The sequence below is a fragment of the Alosa alosa genome, chromosome 13 (assembly GCF_017589495.1).
Source record: "Alosa alosa isolate M-15738 ecotype Scorff River chromosome 13, AALO_Geno_1.1, whole genome shotgun sequence".
Taxonomy (NCBI): Eukaryota; Metazoa; Chordata; class Actinopteri; order Clupeiformes; family Clupeidae; genus Alosa; species Alosa alosa.
Genome location: NC_063201.1, coordinates 21,863,963 through 21,889,143, shown reverse-complemented (window position 1 = coordinate 21,889,143; position 25,181 = coordinate 21,863,963). Strand labels below are relative to the sequence as shown.

Here is a 25,181-nt window from a genome sequence, read left to right as displayed (position 1 = left end):
GTGTGTGTATGTGTGATTGTGTATGCAGATTGGAGTGTGTGTGTGTGTGTGTATGCTTGCTTGTGTGTGTATGCAGGTCTGTGATGTTATGAATATTACTCTGAGTAGTGGCATGTGCTGGAGGCCAGGCACAGGTGATGAGGGGAGAGTAGGGGTGGGCGATATGGACAAAAAATAATATCTCGATAATTTTTGTGATTTTGACGATAACCTTTAAAAAATTGTTTTTGTTCAAGTCTGAGTTACTTTACAGCTCATTATTTATGAATAGCATCATTACAATAATAACCAATAACCTAACCTGTGACTTTTTAACCAAATCAACCAATGCATTGTCACTCTGACACATTTCCAATTCTGCCCCCACTTGTGTGTGTGGCAATGACATGGTCTAGCCAGTTACATTAGAGAAGATGAATAGGCCTAACAGTTTCCCAAGAGAAAGTCTGAAGCTGAAGTTCCTTTCAAACCTTTACATAGGATTTACTGTGAAACTAAAAGCAGACCAACAGAGTAGCCTACATCTCAGTTATATCCTTCTATGTTTTGTTTTAGAGCAATCACGTAGGCTAGCATTCCAAGTAACAGAATCGAAACTAATGCGTTAGCTTATGGCTAATGTAAATGAGAAATCCCATAGAGATACTAACGGTTAGCATAATCGGTAAAAGTAGATGTTTAGAAGAGCTAACTTCAGTCAATTTACAAAAAGAGTTACATGAGAATAGTTATTTGTTTACAACTGACTATTAAAATGCTCAAAAGGCTACTGTTTTCTCTCCTTATAATACCGTGTAGGAAAAAACGTGCCTGCCTCATCAATGCTACTTGAAACAGAAGTAGCATAAAATCCCAAGGGCTACTCTCTGCACAAAATAAAAATTAGGCTCGTGGGACAACGTTGTAACCATTAGTGATCATTGACACTTTTGCTCTGCTGCACTTCTCCCCGATAGCTACCTCCTGGGAATGTATGAGTCTTCAGTCGCGTGATTTCGAGGTGTTTTTTTCCCCATCACGCAATTTAAATGCTCGATAATGTCAATTTGCACATTGTTAAAACAACAATCACGATATTATCGCAGACGATATATATCGCCCACCCCTAGGGGAGAGTAGTGGCATGATGTGCTGGAGGCCAGGCACAGGTGATGAGGGGAGAGTAGTGGCATGATGTGCTGGAGGCCAGGCACAGCTAATGTGGGGAGGATCTTCATATGTTGTATGTATTTTGTGTTGGTATGAACTCAGTGCCCTCATTCTGAATCTGCTGCTATTTCTATAGACAGCCGGGCGGGACCCCAGTGCACCCTGGGTTATGGTGCGGTGTGCATTCACAAACTCTCAGAGGTCACTGCTGGGGTGTGTTTACCCCACACACGCACACACTCTCACACACACACACACACACACACACACACACACACATACACATACACATACACACTCGCCCCAGCAACTTAACACCATCTGCAGGACACTGCCAGACACTCTAGCCTAGCCCACTACTATACTGAAGCGTCTAGAAGTAGAATCACCAGAACAACCTTTACATCCTCCATCAGAGCCCAGCCTTTCATAATCACTAGTTACCAGACTGCATTTGCATATGAGAGATGTGTGTGTGTGTGTGTGTGTGTGTGTGTGTGTGTGTGTGTGTGTATCTGTATGTATATATTGTAGAGTGGCCAATGATTAAGGGAATGGCCAAAGAGTGGCCAATGATTAAGGGAATGAGGTGTGTGTGTGTGTGTGTGTGTGTGTGTGTGTGTATTTCGATACTGCAGGCGGGCGGTGGGGTGGGCAAACACTCAAGGGAGCTGACCTGCACATTCCTGACCCCAGATGCAGAAGAGAGGTGGCCTCTCTTTCTTTCTGGCCCTTCCTTGTTTGTCCATTGTCTGTGCGTTAACTCACATCAGCACAACCACACACACACTCATGCTTAGCACTCTCTCTCTTTCTCTCTCTCTCTCCATCTCTCCCTCCCTCTCTCTTCCCCTCTCTCTCTCTCTCTACACACACTCATGCTTAGCATTCATTCTCTCTCTCACTCTACACACACACACATGCTTAACACTCATTCTCTCCCTCTCTCTCTCTCTCTCTCTCTCTCTCTCTCTCTCTCCCCCCCATCTCATGTACAGTGCTTGTTGACATTTTAATGAATTGAGCAGACACGTTTATTGAACTATTAGAATGAATGCAGTTCATGTGTAATTTCTTATCAGGATGTGTCCCTCCAGGGCATCTAATCCACAGTCTCAGGGCTGTCTTCAGCTTGTTCTTCTTGTTGCCCCAGTGTGAGAGTGACAGGAACACATTCTTGCCGAACTGGTTTGTGTAATTGCAGTTGCATTAACTGCCAGGTGTGTGTACGTGAATGTGTGAGCCAGGTTTGTGTATGTGTATGTCAGGTGTGTGTATGTGTATGTGTATGTGTATGTCAGGTGTGTGTATATGTATGTCAGGTATGTGTATGTGTATGTCAGGTGTGTGTATGTGTATGTCAGGTGTGTGTATGTGTATGTCAGGTATGTGTATGTGTATGTCAGGTGTGTGTATGTGTATGTCAGGTGTGTGTATGTGTATGTGTATGTCAGGTGTGTGTATGTGTATGTCAGGTGTGTGTATGTGTATGTGTATGTCAGGTGTGTGTATGTGTATGCAGGTGTGTGTATGTGTATGTGTATGTCAGGTGTGTGTGTATGTGTATACCAGGTGTGTGTATGTGTGTGCCAGGTTTGTGTATGTGTATGTCAGGTGTGTGTGTATTGTACGTGTACCTGAATGTCAAGTGTCTGCATTTGTTGAGATGGGAATAGTGGCTCTTGACAATGCATTAATTGGCCAGCTGAAGTGAAAGCCGTGCAGGTTCAGTTTGAATTCAATGACACTATATCCTCTGTGTGTGTGTGTGTGTGTGTGTGTGTGTGTGTGTGTGTGTGTGTGTGTGTGCGCGCATCTCTTTCTCTCCCTGTCTCTCTCTTTCCCCTCATCCTTTTTTATACTCTTTCCAACCCCGGGGGTGGAATGATGAGTGATGGCAGGAATATAAATGAAACGTGTGTGTGTGTGTGTGTGTGTGTGTGTGTGTGTGTGTGTGTGTGTGTGTGTGTGTGTGTGTGTGTGTGTGTGTGTGCATGTGTGTGCGTGGCTCAGACGGCCATAAACACGTCAACAGAGGTCCTCTTCACACCATATACCGCAAATACTTGGGCCACAGGCGTTCACCAATTGGTGTGGTGTTCACCTGTGTGTGTGTGTGTGTCTCAAATAATGAAACGTTCTCTCTGAACAAGTGTACTGTGCCCAGTCCTGCCCAGGCTCATGAGTTAGACCCCCCCAGCTATCTTGCTCCCCGGAGTGCACCATCACTCCTCGGCCTCCGGGTGCAGCACCACAACCCCAAGCTGGTGGTGGGTGAGTAGGAGGGATGGAGAGAGAGTGAATGAGGGAGGGAATGATGGAGAGAGGGAGGGAAGGATAGAGGGAGGTTGGGAGGGAGGGAGGGAGGGAGGGAGAGAGAGAGAGCTCATTCAGACTGTAAAGCATCTAGTTGAGGCTCTGGAGGAAAGCCTAGTTTCCTCTGTTGGGAATGTCTCCAGCTTGGGGAGCTCAGTCGCTGGTGAGAACCCTTCCTCCTGCCTTCCCTCTTTTTTTTTGTCAGAAGAGGCTTGTTGGGGCAGGAATGTGTGTGTGTATGCGTGTGTATGTGTGTGTGTGGGGGTGTGGGGTTCTCTGTACTGCTCTCCCTCCTTCATCTGCAGAGGCATGAGTCACCACCAGTCCTGCTGGGCCCCAATTACTGGCATTGCTCAGGCTCAGCCTGTTCTCTGGATGAGCTGTGGTTTTGTCCGTGCTAAGCCGTCATGCTGACCACCAGAGTGTTCTCCCCGTGCTGTGGTCTTCTTGCGGTTTTACTGTCAGAGCCTCTGGTGACGTGGGCTGCATCACGTGGGCCCCCGTAACTTCTTTATTGGGGTTTCAGTTTATTAACATCCTGTATGGTGTTGGAGGTTGTGTGTGTGTGTGTGTGTGTGTGTGTGTGTGTGTTTGTGTGTGTGTATGTGTGTGTGTGTGTGTGTGTGTGTGTGTGTGTGTGCTCTTATTCAGAGGTGTTAACAGTCGATTCCTTCATGAGACACATACCCTCTCTAGCCTTCTCTCTCTGCCTCTGCTCCCCCCCCCCCCATGGTTCTCTTTTCCTGCGGCTGTCTTAGCCTGCTGTCTTGGCATCATCGACAGCCCATGATTTAATTATAGACTTCTCACTCGTCACACATGGCCTGCAAATAGGCTCGGAGAAAATGGAAGGACCGTTTGTGTGTGCGTGGGTGCTTGTGTGTGTGTATGTGTGTGTGTGTGTGTGTGTGTCTGTGTTTGTGTGTCTTTCTGTCAGTCTATGAACCTTTGTGTGTTTGTGTCTTTCTGTCAGTGTTTGTGTGTGTGTGTGTGTGTGTGTGTGTGTGTGTGTGTGTGTGTGTATGTGTGATTTGATGTCAGTATCTGTGTCATGAGGTCACTAGTGGAGTTTACAGCTGCCATAAAGTGATCCCATGGAGGTCTTGGGTCCCTTACAGCTGCCATAAAGTGATCCCATGGAAGCCTTGGGTCCCATACAGCTGCAATAAAGTGATCCTGTGGAGGCCATGGGAGGCAATCTGACACAGTGAGCCGGCTCAAACTGCAAAACAAATTGGACAAGAACTGGGCTCAGTTGTTGGTCTTTTGGCTAAAATCGGACCAAAATCATACAGCATCTGCCCGGTGTCGGTGCCAATCCTCTTTGGTGTGTGTGTGTGTGTGTGTGTGTGTGTCATACTGCCCGTTGTCAGGGATTCTTCTTGAGCAGAGATGTGTACTGAGGACCCCTGATTCCATTAGACTCGTGGCTCCATTCCTCAGATTTTAGCCAGGAACTAGGTCAGTGTGGCAGATCTCAGCAAGGTGAGGTATAGGGACAGTGAATTTTACATGTTAAAGATTATTGTTGAAAATAAATAATGAAGAATGATTGTGCATTCTGTTTTCTCTTCAATTTTAAGAGAAAATAAAAATATAAAAAAACAACAAAAATACCACTTTTTTGTTATTCTTTGCAGAAGTCTGAAAGAGGACATTTATAACATGTAATTGTAATATGTACAATGTTCTGTCCTGTGAAATTACAGGAGATCCCTAAAATTACAGGAAATTCCTGGCTACTGAGTTGCCGTAAATATAACATTTTGCTGTATTTACAGTATTCTATCTTGTGAAATTACAGGAAATTCCTGGCAAGTTCCAGTAAATGTACATGATTGTATTGTAATTAATTACAGTAGGGATGTTGTATTAAGTACAGTACCTTGTTGAAGTTATTTTACAGTAACAGAGCTGTATACTGTTTACAGTAAATTTACGGCAATTTTTAGCCTGGAATTTCCTGTAAAATTACAAGAAACAGTTGCATGGTTGTCATAACCATCATCATTGTTGTCATCATCACTGTTGCCATGGTTGTCATCATCATCTTCATCTTGGTTACTGTGATCTTCATCTTCGTCGTTCTCCTCCTCATCCTCTGTTTCATAGTCCATGGTTCTGGGTCTCGGGGCTGACTGTCTAGAAAGCATAAACTACCAATCAGTTCCTGATTAGGAAGGTCAACTGACTGTCCACCTAGTATGTGTGTGTGTGTGTGTGTGTGTGTGTGTGTGTGTGTGTATATGTGTGCTTGTGTGTGTGTGTGTGTGTGTGTGTGTGTGTGTGCGCGTGCGTGCGTGTGTGTATGTGTGCGTGTGCGTGTGTGTGTGTGTGTGTGCTTGTTAGGGTGGGTGTGAGCGTGAGTGAGCCTGCGTGCGGCTAGGTAAACATGTGTGACACGTGTCAGTGTTTTTGGGGAGATGTTTGCATCACATTCATCATCCTTGTAGCCAACAGCACAAAGGGTCAGGAAGGTAGCCTCTCTGCTATTGACTTACTGGGGACTGTAGCTCCACTATGCAAATCCTGCTAGTGTTCAGGTGCAGTGACAGTTGCATAAGGGTTGTTTTTCTGTGGTTCTGCTGTCAGTGGGGATCTGATCCAAGCCTTGACAATGCTCCAGACGGCTTGACTGAAAAAGAAGAAACTGTCATTTTACTTCACATATTCTATGTCAGTACAGAGTTACACATGAGACGAGGGAAGGTGACCATGTAGGTGTGTAAATATGAACCGTTTCTTCATTGTGCTCCAGTCTTTTTCCTGCCGTGGCCAACTTGCTGACTTTTAGACACAGGGGCAGGGGCCATGTCTGTTGGGCACCAAGCTGGAAGGGCCAGATGAGAGATGAGGGGTATGGTGATTGACTGTTTTATTAACTTTCCCTGGAATTGTGTCTGCCAGTGGCTCTGACCATCTCTATGTCTGTCCCTCTCTCTGTCTTCCTCTGCCTCTTCATCTCTCCCTGCACTATTTTCTATCTATCTCTCTTTTCTCTCTCTTTCTGTCACTCCCCATCTCCGGCCCTCTCCGTTGTATTTTTCAAACAGTTACACTCACCCCATCAATCTCTGCTTCTCCCAAAACTCTCTTCAACTTTCTCTTTAGCGCTCTCTCTGTCTCCATCACTCTCTCACTTTCTTTCATCACTCTCTTCCTGCTTTTTCTCCAGCTCTCTCTCTCATCACTCTCTCTCTCTTTCTCTCCAACTCCTCTCTGCCATCATTCTCTTTCTCTCCCTTCTCTCTCTCTCTCTCTCTCTCTCCCTGCTTCCCTCTTCTTTCTTCAACTCTCCATCTCCAGCTCTCGCTCCGTCTCCATCCTCTCATCCCTCCCTCCCTCCCTCCGTACCTTAATCAGCCAAGCAGATAATCAGCACAAGTGCTGCTGCTCACTGGAGGGCTGCCCCTCTGCTAAGCTGCATTAAGCCAGAATGCTGAGACTGCCATATTTGCATGGTAAAACACACACACACACACACACACACACACACACACACACACACACACACACACACACACACACACACACACACACACACACACACACACACACACACACACACACACACACACACATGAGATCAAAGAGGTGCTGGGAATATCGGCATGAAAAATGATTAACCCCGTCACACACCAGTAAAACAGTGTCCTCTGGGTGGCCTGAACTTCTTAAACACACCAGACTTTATATTCCGCTTCATTCAGCACCCAGGCTTTGTTCACAGCACGCACAAAAGTTTGGGACTGAAACTTAAGATCAGCTCATAACTAGACTGCATATAGATTAGCTGAAGGAGCCTAGCTGCCTATTATAGTCTAGGGCCCAGTTTCCCGATAACGACGGAGACACGCTCTTAAGAGGGTTTTCTACGATTCATCTTACGATCGTTCTTTTGTTTTTTCCGACTGTTTTCCGAGCATGCTCGTAGCGTGAACGCGCGTGCACCTCTCTTAAGATGCTCTTAAGGGGAGCTGTCCACGTTAATAGTTCTGAAATATCCTCTAATTTGACGGTGATGTCAGGTGACTGCACGTCACAGCTAGGCTTAGCATTTAAACTTCGTATCTACACATTAATTCACATCAATACGAAAATCGAAAAACACTTTGACATCTGCATGTAAGCATCCCAAGTATAGGTTATATACCACACAAACATAAATAAATGTAATTATTTTAAGATTAGATTGTTGCACCAATAATTTTTCTCGGTGTCACTTAAGAACACGTTTGAAGATAAGAAAGAAGTCGAGAAAGTGAGGAAATGTGTAGGCTTAGATTTTGATGCAGTACAGACTAAACCACATGTTGCCTTCTCTGCTTTTTACCTCATAGGCCTAATAAAATATGGCCTTCACTTAGCAAAGACAATGTCAAACTATTCTGGCAACGTCTCGTTTCATAACTTGATTGCATTTTTGTCCGCTTTTCATCACATTATTATGACCATTAAATGTAGGCTATGCTATTTTGCACGCTAAAATCTGATTCATTACAGGTAAACACAATAAAGAATGGGAACGTAAGTTGGATTATGTATTCTAAGTTGTAATTCCTCTGGATGTCCTGTTGGTGACCTCAGTGAGAAGTACTGTTAAGATGCTCTTAGCCGGGTAACGATAACTCTGGAGCACTCGTAGATCTACGAGTGTTTTAACGACGCTCTTAAGCTACAATGGTTTGGGGAAACAGTCGGCAAATCTTAAGACGTTCGTAAGAGGGACTTTACGACGCTCTTAGGCTTAAGATGCTTTCGGGGAACTGGGCCTAGGTCAATTTTTAAAAGAAATTAACCCTGAAGGCAAATCATGTTAATTTTTGGCATACAACATTTTCAGGGGTTTTGAAGGGTGCTGAATTCAAATCTTCTGTATGCCAGGCTCAAAAATGTCCCATAATGCCTCAAAATGGAGAAATCAATGTGGCCGCTGCATAGGTCAAAATCTAATTAATCACTTATCTTTTAGACTGTACAAGGTAAAACCTGAATGTAATGTGCTTTTATAGGTTTTCACATATAGGGAATTCAATGCCATGCTCAGATTTAAGATCAAGACTAGAGAAAATGCTTGAAATGAATGTACATGGTTAAAAATGTTGTATTTTTCATGAAAAAAGAGGACCATGAAACAGGTTGATGGCTTTCTGAAGAAATTTACTTGAAACATGTATAGAAGTAAGGTTGATTACCATATTTTAACTATCTATTTATATTATTTATCTGTATTTTAACTATTTATTTCATTTTTTGAAAAATGCTTGAAACTCTTAAGCTAAATGCCTATTTTAACTATCTATTTATATTATTTATCTGTATTTATCTATTTATCTATATTTTAACTATTTGTTTAATAATGCATATTTACCTATTTATTTAGTAATTAATCCATTCTATTCTATTCAATTCTTTAAACTTCTTGGTATGAAGGCTTAGACATCCCTTGAACCACAGGAGGTGATCTCCTTACAAGCTTTTGGAATTGGTGGAAGAGATAGTAGCTGTGGCACTATCTGATCATCCACATTTGGATGGCCATGGTAAGTATGTGTTGTGTTTGGGCCGCTCCTTGGCTCAGTTCTGGGTAGCTAGACGCCATCTCTGGCTGTCTCAATCTCAGCTCCAGCAGGCAGACAGAGAGTGTCTTTTGAGAGTGTCGGTGGAGCCTGGGTCCATGTTTGGCCCACAGGCAACCACCCTGTTGCAGCAGGCACGTTACAGCCGCCTCTGTGCAGAAGAGGTGTGAGGGTCTCTTGGTAGGCATGCCAGGGGTGCTAGGCGCCCTAGGGCATTCACGCCTCAGCCAACACCTACCTTGGGGCATCCGTCTTGGGGGCCGACTGATGTCAGGCAGCGGCTTCAGGCATCCCAGGGGTGGGGTAGCCGCCCACAAGCTGGCCGGGGGGCCAGCGTGCTAGTGGCCGTGGCCCCTCCAGATGCCCTCGTCGTTCCTGACAATCTCCGGGCCAGCCAGCCTCGTCTCTGAGCTCGATGCAGGAAGGATTGGCTGGCCTTAGGAGCGGATGGGTGCTCTCCACCATGACCCATGGGTACCACCTGCAGTTCAGGATCAGACCCCGTGGTTACCTTGGTGAGCAGTGCCATGCACGCTCAGACCTTATGTGCAGAGCTGTCCACCCTCCTGGATAAGAGGGCGATAAGGGAAGTCAGGTGTTCAGACCCCCAAGCGGGGTTCTTCTCCCGTTATTTTCTTGTACCCAAGCGCACAGGGGACCTTTGTCCTGTTTTAGACCTCAGGGATCTCAACGTGCACCTCCGGTCCCTGAGGTGCAGATTCATCACAGTTCCGAGAGTGCGGCAGGCCATCAATGCAGGGGACTGGTTTGCTACCATCGACCTGCAGGATGCTTAATTTCAGATACCCATCTGGCCGGGGCATTGGCGGTTCCTGAGGTTTGTGTTTGAGGGTCGGGTCTTCGAGTTCCAAGTCCCCCCGAACCTTCACCAGGTGCATGGATGCAGTTCTTGCACCCATGAGGCAGCGGGGGCTCAGGATATTAAACTATCTAGATGACTGGCTCATCTGTGCAACCTCAGAAGTGCAACGCCAACTACACGTGGCCTTGCTGTTAAAGCACATTCAGGACTTGGGCTTGCGCCTCAATCCCAAGAAAAGCAGGCTCCAGCCTTCCCAGGTCACCACCTTCCTGGGCATGGTCCTGGACTCCAGGAGGGCATCCGTGACTCTCTCACCGGCGAGACAGCAGTCTTTCGCCACATGTCTCTGTCGCTTCACGTTGCACGCCCAGGTGGAGTGGAAACTCTGCCTTCGCCTCTTAGGCCTTATGGTGCAGGTAGTCCCCCTTGCCCTCTTTCAGATGCGCCCAGTGAATGCGGACCGGTGATTCGTCGCCGGGTCGTATTTACAGACGCATCCCCAGTAGGCTGGGGCGCCGTTCTCGATGGTCAGGGCATCAATGGTCTCTGGACAGAACCTTGGCTATCATCCCCTGTTCAGCTCTTTCAGAGCAGTTCATGTGCCGGGGGCCTTGAATGCTGCGGGCGACATTTTGTCAAGAGGGGGCCCACATCCCGGAGAGTGGAGGCTCTAGTTAGCTTCTTCCTATTCACAAAGGCTAACTGGCTAACGTGTTTTTAGTTTCTTATAATATATTAATTATTCAGTTAGCCTATACATAATCCTCACATAACAATCTTCACATGCTATTACAGACGTATTACATGGTCCTAAACAAATTGTTATGATATTATGTTATAGTTTACCTGTTACTGCTGAGCATCATGTGAGGGGAATGCCATAATTCACAAGCGCCTCCTCAGTGTATAGGTAGAGGGTGTGGCCTCATTCAGGGTTACATATGGGTATTTGTGTGTGTAGTGGTAAGGGTAGGGGTGGGCTGGGCAAACATGTCATCATAGCACACTGGACATCAAAACAATAGGCTCAGGTACAATATTTCATTAGTAGGCAAATCTAGTAGTAACAGTTCGGCATTTAGCTTAAGAATTTCAAGCATTTTCTTCAAATACTAAATAAATAGTTAAAATACAGATAAATAATATCAATAGATAGTTAAAATATGGTAATCAACCTTGCTTCTAAATGTTTCAAGTAAATTCTTCAGAAAGCCATCAACCTGTTTCATGGTCCTCTTTTTTCATTAATTATTCATTATCCGAGACAACAATTTTAACCATGTACATTAATTTCAAGCATTTTCTTTAGTCTTGATCTTGAATCTGAGCATGGCATTGAATTCCCTATATGTGAAAACCTATAAAAGCACATTACATTCAGGTTTTTACCTTGTACAGTCCAAAAGATAAGTGATTAATTAGATTTTGACCTGGGCGGGCGCCATATTGGATTTCTCCATTTTGAGGCATTATGGGACATTTTTGAGCCTGGCATACAGAAGATTTGAATTCAGCACCCTTCAAAACCCCTACAAATGTTGTATGCCAAAAATGAACATGATTTGCCTTCGGGACTTTAAATAAGCACATTTTCCAAAATCCTGCCTAGTCTTATATGATTTCCTTGTGATTGAAAAGTGAAATTGATCAAATAGTCAGTAGAAATGCAGTCCGGATAGTCACTAGAAAGTAAGTTAACTTGATCTGATAGTAGAAATGCAATACAGGTATAGTTAAATAAGTTTCATTTTATGAGATTAAAGATGCAAGATGTTGCATGTCAGAGTTTAAATAATTTCAACTTTTGAAGTAACAAGTGACGGGCAAGGAATGACTGTGTGTATGCAGCTTTATGCACCCTCAGGTCTTTCCAGCAGTCTTTTGAAATGTGTTTACTGTTTCACCTTTATTCATTTATTTTGTTTGCATCCAAGGTGACTCACAGAATACATACATTTTTATTCGGTTTGCAGAGTGTGCATATAAGATGACATCTCTGACCCAAGAGGTTTGCACTTTCTTTGCATTCTTTAACACGTTTGTTACCTTTGTGTGCAACAAAAGGATGACGTGCTAGAAATAGAAATCAACTCAATTGATTCAATTGAGTCTTTTTACCATGCTGTTCAAAAAGCTTGTGCTTTGCAACATATAGTTTGTCCTTCGTTGACTGGAATTAGAGAGAGAGAGAGGCACTCTAACAGAAGGTGTCCTTGCAGGTTGTGTTTGCTGTTTTTCTGCACTGCTTGGGCACTAGTGTGTTTTCTTATGATTGTGACATTATGTTAGTTAAACTGATAACATGACCCATGGACCCATGGAGTCTTACAGGGAGTACCCGGCTCATGCACAGGCTTGGGTTTTTTTCCATTATTTATTTCTTTAAATTTCTTCTTAAAACATCAACAGCAGATATGCTGACCACTATGGTGTCGCTTCCATATTTTACTTCTGATTCTCGCAAAGGGTATATTGAAAAAAGAAGAGAAAAAAAACCTGTTGTATGTTACACTTTCGTAATGACTGTTTCCCAGAGAGGAAGTTCAGTGTGGTCTGGTCTCATGTGCTTTGATTAGGAGAACTGAAGATGTCAAAAACAACCTGCTGTGATATTTTCATAACAAGGCACGAGGCCTCTGCTGAGTGGAACCCTAGAAACACAGACGTCTGTCTGCTGCAGACGTTTAGGCTCCTGTGTTGGTCTCGTCCTCTCTGTCTGCTGCAGACGTTTAGGCCTCTGTGTGTTTCTTGGTGTTTTATGCCCCCAACGTTGTCTTCAAGGCAGCGCTGCCTGGAAGGCGCTATGGTTAGGCATGGGATAAGGTTAGGGTTAGGTTTAGGATAAGGTGCCTTTAAGTCGACCGTGGCAGCGCTGCCTGGAAGACGACGTTGGGGACATAAAACACCATCGAGGCCTCTATGTTGGTCTTATCCTCTGTCTGCTGCAAATGTTTAGGCCTCTGTGTTGATCTCATCCTCTCTGTCATAGTGATGAGAAGGGACAGATAGGACTGGATATTCGGTTACATACGGCTGACTGAGCTTTTATTCAATCTCTCCAGCATATGGGCTGTCTCTGCAAAGTTTCTGTCTGCTAGTGTTTTATGCACACATAAAATGCTAACTTCATCAGGAATGCCAGTAGGAGAAACAAAATGGTCATTTTGCGGCCATTTCCTGCAAATCCTACATGAATGTCAACCATACTAAATGTCACAGGCATTTACAGTCAAAGCTTTAGCATTAATGGATTGTGTGTGTGTGTGTGTGTGTGTGTGTGTGTGTGTGTGTGTGTGTGTGTATGTGTCTGTGTCTGTGTCTGTGTCTGTGTGTGTGTGTGTGTGTGTGTGTGTGTGTGTGTGTGTGTGTGTGTGTGTGTGTGTTCCAGGGTTCCTACGCAGTATGGAAAACCTGGAAAAGTATGGAATTTGATTTTAGTAATTGATCCGACGGAGTGAGCCGGACAAGTACCTCTAGGTGAAAAGTGTGTGTGTGTGTGTGTGTGTGTGTGTGTGTGTGTATGGGTGGGTGGGTGGGGGGTGTGGGTGTGTGTGTGTGTGTCTGTTTTTATTTGAAACCTCTCGGTTCTTCCCTCACAGCCACCACACAGTGACGCAGGTGAGAGCAGGTGCTGGCCAAGTGGAAAAAACCTGGTTGCGTGTGACTGTGGTGGCCGCAACATTGTAGAGATTCCAGAAAACGTTTGGCTACAATTTGGCCATCAACACTGCCCCAGGAGAATAGCACAGACACTTCTCAGCGCCAGCTTTGGGACTGCAGGGATATTGATTTTCGCTTTGTTTTTGCTCAGACGTTATTGTATGTTGTGAAGAGGCACCACTGGAGTGTCAGTGTCTAGCACGCTTCTAAATTCCTCAGAACGTCACGCATCTGAAGTCCATCTGAAGTCCATCTAAAGTCCTTCAGCCGCTTGCACCCTATCGGAAACTGCCCTGCCTCTGTGGGGTGCCTTGCCCCCATGGGGTCCCATCCCCTGCTGTGTCTCGTACAGGAACAAGATGGCAGAGCAGGTAAAACAAATACTAGATTTTTATATTTGGTGTGGAACGTTTATGCTAATTCTTAAGAATATCTAGTTTAGTCAGTAAGTCTATGGCAGATAAGCTGCACACACACACACACACACACACACACACACACACACACACACACACACACACACACACACACACACACACATAAATGGTTATCAGAATGGAAACGAGATTGGGTCTTTTTTTTCACAGAAACTGGAAATTATATTGCCTTGTCACTGCAAGAAGAGATGGATGTGACAGATGAGACACAGGAAATGAGTTTGTTTGTTTGTTTGTTTGTGTCTGTACGGTGGACTAGCGTGTAGCTTCCCAATAAAAGGCATGAGGCCCAGAGGCAACTTGTCAAATTGTAATCAGGTCCATCTGTCTGTCTGTCTATCTGTATGTCTGCTCACATGACTTAAAAAGGTTTGATGTACTTTGGTTTATTTTTATACAAGGCAGAGGTTTACCATATCTTGGTCCTCCTAAATGACCATCCTGATCTGGCTCAGAATGCAGTTTGCAGAATCCACCTTGGTTAATATTGTGTGACGAGACAAGGGTCTGTGGACTACTGGTAGTTTCATTTCAATTGCTTATTCTTCCATTTGTTCACAATGGGAATAAATATGTTCAAGCCTGAATTGGTTCTGTCACGCCAGTGTGAATAATTGGTTCTCCCACAGCTTTCTTGTCTGATCCTGCTGATGCACGAGGGTTTTCTGAATGAATGCTAGTGCTACCCAGTGATACATTTAATTTGTATAACCCTTTTCAAGACACTCAAGGACACACTCATGTTTTACCCTCTGAGTTCCACTTATACAAAGTTCTACTAGAAGCTACTTATTCTCATCTTCTAATCAAAGCTGTGCTTCAGAAGGTAGTCTTTTGTCTGTGAAGTGGATGGATGGTCTCCGTCTGTAGGACTTGCTTTACTTCTCCCTCTGTAGTGGGGGCCTCTGTGATTGCTGTATCCCAGATGACAAATTGGACTCCGTTTTTTGGTCATCTCCCTTGGCTCCCGCTCTGCCTGTTTTCATAGAAGCCTTGCTTTTTACCGTGTCTCTCTCTCTCTCTCTCTCTCTCTCTCTCTCTCTCTCTCTCTCTCTCTCTGTCTCTCTGTTTAAAGCAGTAGTGGATTCATGGCCTTTTGCGGTCATCCATATTCATTAGTGGAGAGACAGCAGGCCGCCCCTGGGGGGAAGGAAGGCCAAACGCCTGTTGCACTGCACACTTCAGACCCTAACGAGGCCCCATCCTTCTTGATTCAGGGGTACATGCATGCGTGTGTGTGTGTGTGTGTGTGTCTGTGTGTGTGTGTGTGTGTGTGTGTGTGAGTGTGATGCTGTTTGACACAGGATGTTGCCGTGTGGAAATAACTGGTTTGTGTGCTGCTGCTTGCCCTTATCTCTCATGATGAATCAGCTTTGATTTCCTCCTTAAGTTGTGTCTGGTAAAGAAATGACATCCTGTTATGCAGTGATGTCATCCCTGTTTTTGTTTTTGAATGTCAACATCCCAGTTGTTGCGAAGTGTATAGATAACAGTTCTGTGTCCATTGATTGAGTTGTCTTTGAGCTGTCTTTTGTAGTCTCTCAGGGAGTGGTCAGGCCAGCACATTGTGTCCTAACAGTGGATAGCATGAGGGCCAGTATACCCTAGAATAATAGGCCAGAGCAATGCTCGCTCTCATGACTAGGTAGTCCTTTGCACTAAAGACAGATGTGCACACACACACACACACACACACACACACACACAAACACACACACATACACATACACACACACACACACACAAACATACGCATACACACACTCTCTCACTCTCTTATCTCTCTGTCTCTCTCTTTCAAATTCAAATTCAAAATGCTTTATTGGCATGACAAAGTCACTCATATTACCAAAGTTCCAAAGCAGTGTGTGTGTGTGTGTGTGTGTGTGTGTGTGTGTGTGTGTGTGTGTGTGTGCACACATATGTGTATGTATACTTGTGTGTGTGTGTGTGTGTGTATGAGTCTGTGTGTTTTGTTTCTCTCTCTCTCTCTCTCTCTCTGTCTCTCTCACACACACACAAGTGTGTGAATAGATGGACTTTTATCTGTGTTTCCAGCCAAACAGTGGTCATGCAGTGCCAACACCTCGCTCCCTCCAGGGGGTGCTGACATTTTTTCGGAGGATCTGCATTCTTTGGCCGCAGAGGTCCTGCGCTGGAGATGATTGTTTTTACAGGGGGGAGAAAGAGGAGACCAAGGAGGAGCACAGCATAACCTTCTGCCTTTGTCTGACTGCCAGGGAGTGTGTTGAAATGTGTGCATGAGTGTGTGTGTGTGTGTGTGTGTGTGTGTGTGTGTGTGTGTGTGTGTGTGTGTGTGTGTGTGTGTGTGTGTGTGTGTGTGTGTGTGTGTGTGTGTGTGTGTGTCGTGTGTGTGTGTGTGTGTGTGTGTGTGTGTGTGTGTGTGTGTGTGTGTGGCTATGATTCTTTGTTGATAGACTGATAGAGTTGATAGACTATCCATCTCTAGATGTCTCTCCATTTGGAAATTAAAGGTTTGATGTCTGTTTCTCAATACGTTCAAACCAGCAGATGATGGTGCGATTTTACCATTTTGTCCTTTTTTAAATCCGATCAGATTATGATCCGATCCGGTCCGATCCGATCTAATGAAAGAACAACTATTGCGAAACATAAATTGAGCAATATCTTCACAAGGGACACTGGAAGCTTCTAAGCTTCATGCACGCATGAAAACAGCTGTTAATGGAACACAAAAACAAAACACTTTACCAATGTGACAAAAACAAAACACACTGTTTCTCTCTTTTCCTTTTTGCTTACTTTTCTAGCAGTTACATAATTCCCGACTCTCCAGGATATGATCCAGACATCCTTAATAGTTTACAGTATATGTAATCCTCTCTCTCTCTCTGGGAGGGTTGCTGTGTGATGAAACACTTATATGAGCTCTATGTATGGTTTTATTTGAGGCTGTACTAAAACACTTGTTTTTTTTTTTTTAAACACTTGATATTGTTTTAATAAAGGTGTGTTAAGCCTCTCTCTCTTTCTCTCTCTCTTTTTCTCTCTTTCTCTCTCCCTCTCTCTGCTTCCTCATATTTATCTTTGCAAATGTTCCTGCATGGCCTGTGTGTGGCTGCAGGGGAAGTGTGTTGGCGCTGAAACAGACCCCTCAGTCATGTGGAAATTGTGTGGACAGTCAGAGCCCCATTTAGAGAGCCGACTGCACCGCACCGCACCACTGCCACCTGCCGCTTCAGCACCTGACCCGCCCAGTTTACAGTAAACACCTCGAGAGCTGTACTCCTCAGCACAACAGCACAGCCACGTTCAACACAAGTACACACACACATACACACACACACACACACACACACACACACACACACACACACACACACACACACACACACACACACACACACACACACACACACAACAGCACAGCCGCCGTTCAACACTGGGCCTGGAATGGAAGACAAGCAGACAGAGAGTTGTCTAGTTTCAGCTGTATGACTGGCGACCTTTGTCTGGACAGACACACACTCTGTCATCGTAACGATTGAAGATACTTTCCCTATACACTTAGTTGCTTTAGGAACACTGCATGTGAGTTATCCTACTTGACCACCAGATGTTGAGCCTTAAGACAAAGCAAGACACTGCTGGTTGAAATGCACCCAGTGACATGAGATGAAGCCTGACTGAGTTCTCCTTGACATCCCCACGTCACCCCTCATACAGTGGACTCTGCCTTGAAGGCCAGACTGTCTCCTCGTGTAAGGTGATGAAAGCTGCTACAATGCTTTGGGTATTTCTGGTCATCTAAATGAGCTGTTAATGTGCCACAGCATCATCACCCACTCACCGATCCCAACACAACTCCTACCAGCTGTGTGTGTGTGTGTGTTTGTGTGTGGGTGTGTGTGTGTGTGTGTGTGTGTGTGTGTGTGTGTGTGTGTGTGTGTGTGTGTGTGTGTGTGTTATGGGCCACAGGTGCCCGCAGATGTGTGTGATGGTCAGTCCAGAGACTGAACTGGGGCGAGTGGATGAGTGCGCTGAGAGCCAATGTGATCTGGCAGTGTCCTTGGAGGTCAGATCCTCCATACAGACAACGGGTTTGGACTAGACTAATGGGCTGTAGCCACCACCACTGCCATCATCATCATCATCATCTTGAATTATTATTATTAATAATTATTATTATTATTATCTTTAATAATTCGAGTCATCATGAGTTATTTTAGTGATCATGTGTATGGTTAACTGAACGAAAAGATGAATGATGTGTTAGTTTAGTGAGTGTGTAGAGTCAGTTGTGAGTGTGTAACGTTAAGCTAGAGTGATGTAGCAGTGCCTCAATGCTGTGGGAAAGCTCTGCTCTGAGCCTGTCTCTTCAATATGCACACACACACACTCAAACACACACACACAAACACACACACACACACACACACAAAGCCTGATGGGCTTGAATGGGATGTAGGCATCACTGATCTGTGTGTGCAGCATGCACAGTCTGTAAGTGAGTCACCATCATGAATTTTAATGACACATTTTTGTGAATAAAGATGAAAGACTATCCACTCCCCCCGAGTGACTGGACAAGAGAGCTCACACACACACACACACAGACACACACACTTACATGCTCTCAGATAGAGATATGGTGTAGACTCTTCTAATCATTTCCTTAAAGTTTTCCCTCTCCCTCTCTCTCTCTCTCCCCCTCCATCCCCTCATTACCTCAGCATCCCATTCTAAATGCTTTGGTTATCTCTGGTTAGCAGACTGCACTTCCTAAATGGAGCTCATTAGGAGGAATCATGATGGTGCATGTTTGCTCCGATAGGAGCCATCAGGACTCTCAGCAGAGACCATGCATGCAGACTCCATGCTCCCTTAAATGGCTCAGCAGGTCACAGGGTTAAACGTTTACTAAACAGTCGATTGTCAACGGCGTAAAGTGGGTAGTTTTCCAAGAAAATAGGCTGCTAAGTGACATACATGTTACTGTATGTAATGTGCGTGAATTGGTCCATCAGGCAGTATGGACTTGCATGTGTTGGCTGGTGCCTGTCTCCTGGTCACTGTGACCCGTGGTGTGCACACAGTCATCAGTCTAAGTCACAGTGGCCCTGGAGGAGTCCGTGATGGAGCCCTCTCAGGGTCTCGGTAGAGAGACAGACAGAGATGGACGGAGGTCTCCTCTGATACAGATGTTCCCAGGAGCAGGGTGAGAGCTGCCTGTCAGGTGTGTGAGTGTGAGTGATTAAGACGTCCTCGCAGAGGTCACACACAATCTGAAACATGCAGACACACACACACACACACACACACACACACACACACACACACACACACACACACACACACACACACACACACACACACACACTACATTTGGATGAAGATGCACAAACACACACACACACACACACTTCCAGTCATCACATCCTCAGTCCTGCATGTGTCTGCTGCTGCTTGAGGGGTTGCAGGTAGCCTTTTCACAGCAGAATTAACTTTGGTGCAGATCACTTCCTGGACACATTATTCTGCTGAGTCCAGTCCAGCCCTGAGCAGCACAAGCTCCTGTCCGCCCACAAGGACATTCACCGACCACCAGCAGGGTGGGGTACAAACACTCATTCTGCATAATCCTTCATAAGATAACAGCAGGTGAAAGATAGCACCATCTTTTTTATTGGCTTCCTCCTTCTCTCACAGGATCAAAAGAGTATATATACTTATATACGTATACTTCCTCTTTCTTGGCATGGTGATATTATCAAATGTATGTCTACCAAAAACAGATGTGTGTGTGCGTGTGCGTGCGACGTGCGTGCATCTGTCCATGTGTGTTTGCGTGTCTATTGGCTGGTTAACCATTCAACCCGACTCATTCCTGACTCATTCTCAGTGAAAAAAACAGTCTCCCTCTGCCGCCTGTAAGGACTCCCCACTCTGTGGCCCCCTGCCTTCCACTGTAATTGGGGGCCACCGCAGATTTAACCTTTTCAATAATTCATATATTGAATTGTCGGCTGGAGATGGCATGATTATGCAGCAGTGTTGTAATGTCCTGTAAAAAGTGCCAGTCCCCCAAATGAGGTAGGCCCAAGTGGCCTTTGCCATAGCTATGGGCCTGTGTGCTTAATTAAAATATGATAAGAGAGGTCAAAGGTTAAAGGTGAACAGTGCCAGGGTTCCGGAGTCCCTGGGTGCATCTAATTTCTCTATTTGCCCATCCTTCCTTCCTTCCTGCTGTCCTAGCCCCTCCTTCTAATTAATGTTGTGAAGGAAACAAGGAAGGCATGTAAGGAGGATGGAGGAATGAAGGGGAGACAGATATGAGAAATGAGATGTCCTGTTCTCTCATGCATCACTTTTAAGACGTCAATTAAGGAACACTAGCACTTAAATTATATTTGTATAGGCTCAATGAATGATGCACTGACTGGAGAGCACTTTAAATTCCGTTGTACCTGTGACAATGACAATAAAGACCTATTCCTAACTAGATGTACCGCCGAGCAGTACAAATTATGACCGCCGCCCAGTCCAGCACATTTTTTCCACAAAAATAAATCAAGCTGAAAGGCCTAAATGATTCTAACTGTCTCACTAAATTGCATTATCCACACTCAATTCTCACTGGTATCTGCTAGACAACAAGTACCAAAACATGATTAGTTCATAGATTTCACATGTAAAATTCATTTTTACAACCCCACCCCCATCTTGCCTGTTCATAATTCTGAGAAATTCTTGAATTGTGTGCATGTGTGCGTGTACATGTTTATGTTTATGTGTGTGGGTGTGTGTGTGTGTGTGTGTGTGTGTGTGTGTGCGTGCTTGTGTGTTTACCTGCGTATGTGTGTTTGTTCATGTGCATGCATGCGTACATATGTCTACTGTGTGAGTATGTGTCATACGTATGATTACTGTGAATGTATGTGTGTGCGTGTCTGTTTATGCACATGTGTGCACATGGAATGGGTTAACATGACCCCTGGAGGCAAACATACGGAAAAAATTGGTCATCCTAGGCCCTACGGTTCTCAAGATATTCACAGAAAACTGTGTCTGCCCTACCCTCCTTTCGGGGGGGTCCAGTACAGTGGGGGGGATACAGATCAAAACGAAAAACGATGGTTCCATGCTATCCATGTGGGGTTACATGCCCACCAAGTTTCGTGTACCCCGGTCTTTCAGTGTCCCGGGAATCCTTGACGGAAATTTGGACATGCGAAAAAAAAAAAAAAAAAAAAAATCTGACTAAACCTATATGACCGCCGCTTCGCTGCGCAGCGGTCATAATAAAGACCTATTCCTTACTGATGATGTGGAAGCATCACCTCTTAGAATAAATGGAACATTGCAGATATGCAGATCTTTCCTTGGTCTATCTAGTCATTTATTGTCGGTCATACATCGCTACAAACTTGTTTTAAAATTGAAAGTTGACAGACGTGCAGGAATGGAAGGGGATATTTCACCTTGACAGCTTGGGTCAATGGTCGCACATTCTGACAATGAAAAATGATGATATGGTGTTGAGGGAAGCAACCTGCTAGATGACACCGGGGTTTGACAGCGTGTTGTCTGTGTGGTGGTCCCAGTTCTAAAGTGCTAACTTGCATGGACTCTGAGGAAGATGCATGAAGCATCGAAACGTTAGTCCCTTTTGTGCACCTTAATTAAAGTTTATAGCTTTTACTACATCTGAATTTTTACTTTTAGTATATCTACACGGTCGGCTCTTCGTCTGATGCACCAGATGTAATGCTGCAGAAGCGTGGTGGATCCACTCTTTTGCTAACTTGCATGTTTGTTTCTCTCTCTCTTTCTCTGCAGGCTTCAAGTGCCCCGTGTGCTCCAAGTTTGTCTCTTCAGACGAGATGGACCTGCACCTGGTCATGTGTCTGACCAAGCCCAGGGTCACCTACAATGGTAAGGACAAGTGTTTTATCCTGGTGGTGTGTGATCTGCCCTCCTTTCTAACACTCCTTGATTATGTCCACACACACACATGTATATTATCTAGCCAGTGGGAGGACTCAATGAATGCGTCTGGATTTGCATAGCAGTGGAATGGGTTGAAGAATAGATGACTTTGTCCACACGCATGTGTTTCATTTTGAGTGAGCTGGCGGGTCTGTGAGCTGTTGTACATCAGGCTTGCCCTGGTTTTTTGACAGCTGTATTCTATTCTATTGAGTTGCCAACACAGCTGTTTCCTTGGAGCGTTCTCAGACATGCCTTTGATAGCTAATTAACATCAGCAGGCTGCCTCAGCCAAAACACGGGATTCTCTCTCTCTTTCTCTTTCTCTTTCTCTCTCTCCCTCCACAGTCCTTGTCTCTTCTGTCTCCTCCACCTGTCTCTCAGCCTTCCTCTCATCCCTCTTTATCCCTCTCTACATCCCCTCTCCTCTCTTTCTCTCTCTCTCTCTCTCTCTCTCCCTCTCTACATCTGTTCCTTCACCTCAACCTCAGAGGTTAAGGTCTCTCCCTCTGCCATCCTGAAAGCTGGGTGATGTACAACCTGAGAGTGACCTCCTATCACAAGACTCTCTCCTCTCTTTCTTTCATTGTCTCTCCCTCTTTCCCCTCTCCCCCTCCATCTTGATCTCTTCCTGTCTGCCTCCCCACTCTCTCCCTCCATGTGTTTTTTTGCAGTATGAGAGGGATGAGGTTGAGCATTTCTCTCTTCTGTCTTTCTTTTTGTTTTTGTTAATGGAATTGTGTAAATGTTGTTGGGTAGATGTGTTAAGGCTTGATGTCTTTTGGTGGGGTAATAGTTAAATAAACGAGTGTTGCACCTCTCTCTCCCTTTCTCTCTTGCACTCTTTCCTCTTTCTGCATCTCTCTACCATGTGGCTCCAGTCTGTCTCAGGGAGTCTCTTTATCCTGCTCTCTTTATAAATATATCCCTCTCTCTCCTGTCTCACTCTCTCTCTCTCTCTCTCTCTCTCTCTCTCTCCTGTCTCACTCTCTCTCTCTCTCTGCCCATCTCTCTCTCTCTCTCTCTCTCTCTCCTGTCTCTCTCTCTCTCTCTGCCCATCTCTCTCTCTCTCCTGTCTCTCTTTCTCTCTCTCTCTCTCTCTCTCTCTCCATCTCTCTCTCTCTCTCTCTCTCTCTCTCTCTGCCCATCTCTCTGTGCTGTTGGGCTGTTAATGTCCTAATCGGGGCTGTTGTTACAACACTTTGTCATGCTTTCAGGCTCCGCCAGTCTCCACAAACACACCTCGCTCTCCCCTGCCGCATCAGACGAGCCAGGGAATGTGCCCAGTCATGCTGTGAGCCTGTGTGTGTGTGTGTTTGTGTGTCGTGTGTGTGTGCGTGTGCGTGTGCGTGTGCGTGTGCGTGTGCGTGTGTGTGTGTGTGTGTGTGTGTGTGTGTGTGTGTGTGTGCGTGTGTGTGTGTGTCTGGCTGTGAGGTGTTTACTGAAGGCCAGCGATGATTTGGACAGATATGAAAGCACCTCCTTTTTTCCCTTTATCTCAGCAGCGGTCGGTATTTGTGAATGGGATCACCGTTAATGTCTCCAAGTGTATTTACTGCCTTGAAATGAATGCTCAATAACAGACCCTGCACCAGTACAAACAAGGCTGTTTTTTACTCTCTTTTTGCTCTTTTGCTTGTGTGTGTCTTTGTGTCTTGTGTGTGTGTCTGTGTGTGTGTGTGTGTGTGTGTGTGTGTGTGTGTATGTTGGGGGCGGTGACTGCACAACCTCACTGTCTGAATTCAAGCATCCCACTGTGCTGTTAGATAACAGTCATTCCCAGTTATTATCAGTCCTTGCTTTGACCCCTACCTCATACTGGACAGAGTCCTCACCTGGACCCCTACCTCATACTGGACAGAGTCCTTAGCTGGACCCCTACCTCATACTGGACAGAGTCCTTACTGTAGCTGGAGCCCTACCTCATACTGGACAGAGTCCTTAGCTGGACCCCTACCTCATTCTGGACAGAGTCCTTACTGTAGCTGGACCCCTACCTCATACTGGACAGAGTCCTTACTGTAGCTGTACCCCTACCTCATACTGGACAGAGTCCTTACTGTAGCTGGACCCCTACCTCATACTGGACAGAGTCCTCAGCTGGACCCCTACCTCATACTGGACAGAGTGTGTCCTGCTCTCAACAGCATGCACATTGGATTGTGAGACCTGCATATCATTTCTCACATTTCTTTCTATCTCTTTCTGTAACTATGGCTGTGCTTTTCTCCCCTTTCTTCCCTTCTTCCTATCTGACTCTCTCCCTCTCCCTCTCTCCCTCTCTCTCTCTCTCTCTCTCTGCCCCATCTCTCTCTCTCTCTCTCTCTGCCCATCTCTCTCTCTCTCTCTCCCTCTCTCTCTCTCTCTCTCTCTCTCTCTCTTGTTGCCCATCTCTCCTCTTTCTCTCTTTCCATTCAGACCTTTCCCCCACAAAGTCGTGGCACACGTCACTTTTATTAAGGGTTGTCTTATCAGTCTGAAAGGCGTGTGTAATTTCCTTTGCTGGCCTCCAGGGGAAATTAGCTAATTCTGTGGCCTCAACACACACACACACACACACACACACACACACACACACACACACCAACAGAGCTTTCTGCGGTGCTCAAGATATGACTCATTTCACATAATGTCACTTAAATATGAGGTGCAGTCATGACAAGAAATGAAACACATGGTGTGCATAAGAAAATAGGTTGAGGTTTATGGCGCCAGATTGAGAGACGATAAATGTCATTTGAAAAGAGGCATGACCTCTGTCTGTATCAGAGAGGACAGCCCTTAGCAAAAAGAAGTTCATGAAAGTGTACTGTTGGTCTACTTATTTTGAATTAAGCATATGTATAGCTTACTTGTTGTGTACTGATCAGAGATACACTCAATTGATTTATACTTGGCTTATACTGATAAGTATACATAAAGGTTTAGCCTATACTTGGTACTTATACTTAAATATACTTAATATACTTATACTGATAGGAAAGCCTAAGCACATTTACTTGTACTTGTAGCCAGAGACTGATCTTTGAGAGGCTGCTTGACAGATTCCGTAAAGACTGTGTCTGGGTTTAAATTGGGTTGGGTTGACTACTAGTCATTATGTTTTATGACCCCCCAAAAGTGCTCCTGAAGTACGAGTTGGCACTCTGGCGCCTACACCACCAGTGTGTGAGTTTGTAAAGTGTGAGTGCTCAGAGGAATGGAAAAGTTCTATATAAATGCAGTCCATTTGCCGTTAGTAAACTA

At 45.1% G+C, this 25,181-nt stretch overlaps 1 protein-coding gene across 1 annotated transcript in view; it reads left to right on the top strand.

Moving 5' to 3' along the window:
- Positions 1 to 25,181, top strand: part of znrf2b (zinc and ring finger 2b) — an 88,155-nt gene that overhangs the window by 23,243 nt on the left and 39,731 nt on the right. Inside the window, exon 2 of the mRNA XM_048260353.1 lies at positions 21,786 to 21,881. Within this exon, the coding sequence (XP_048116310.1) occupies positions 21,786 to 21,881 (96 nt within the window). The remainder of the gene's footprint in view (positions 1 to 21,785; positions 21,882 to 25,181) is intronic.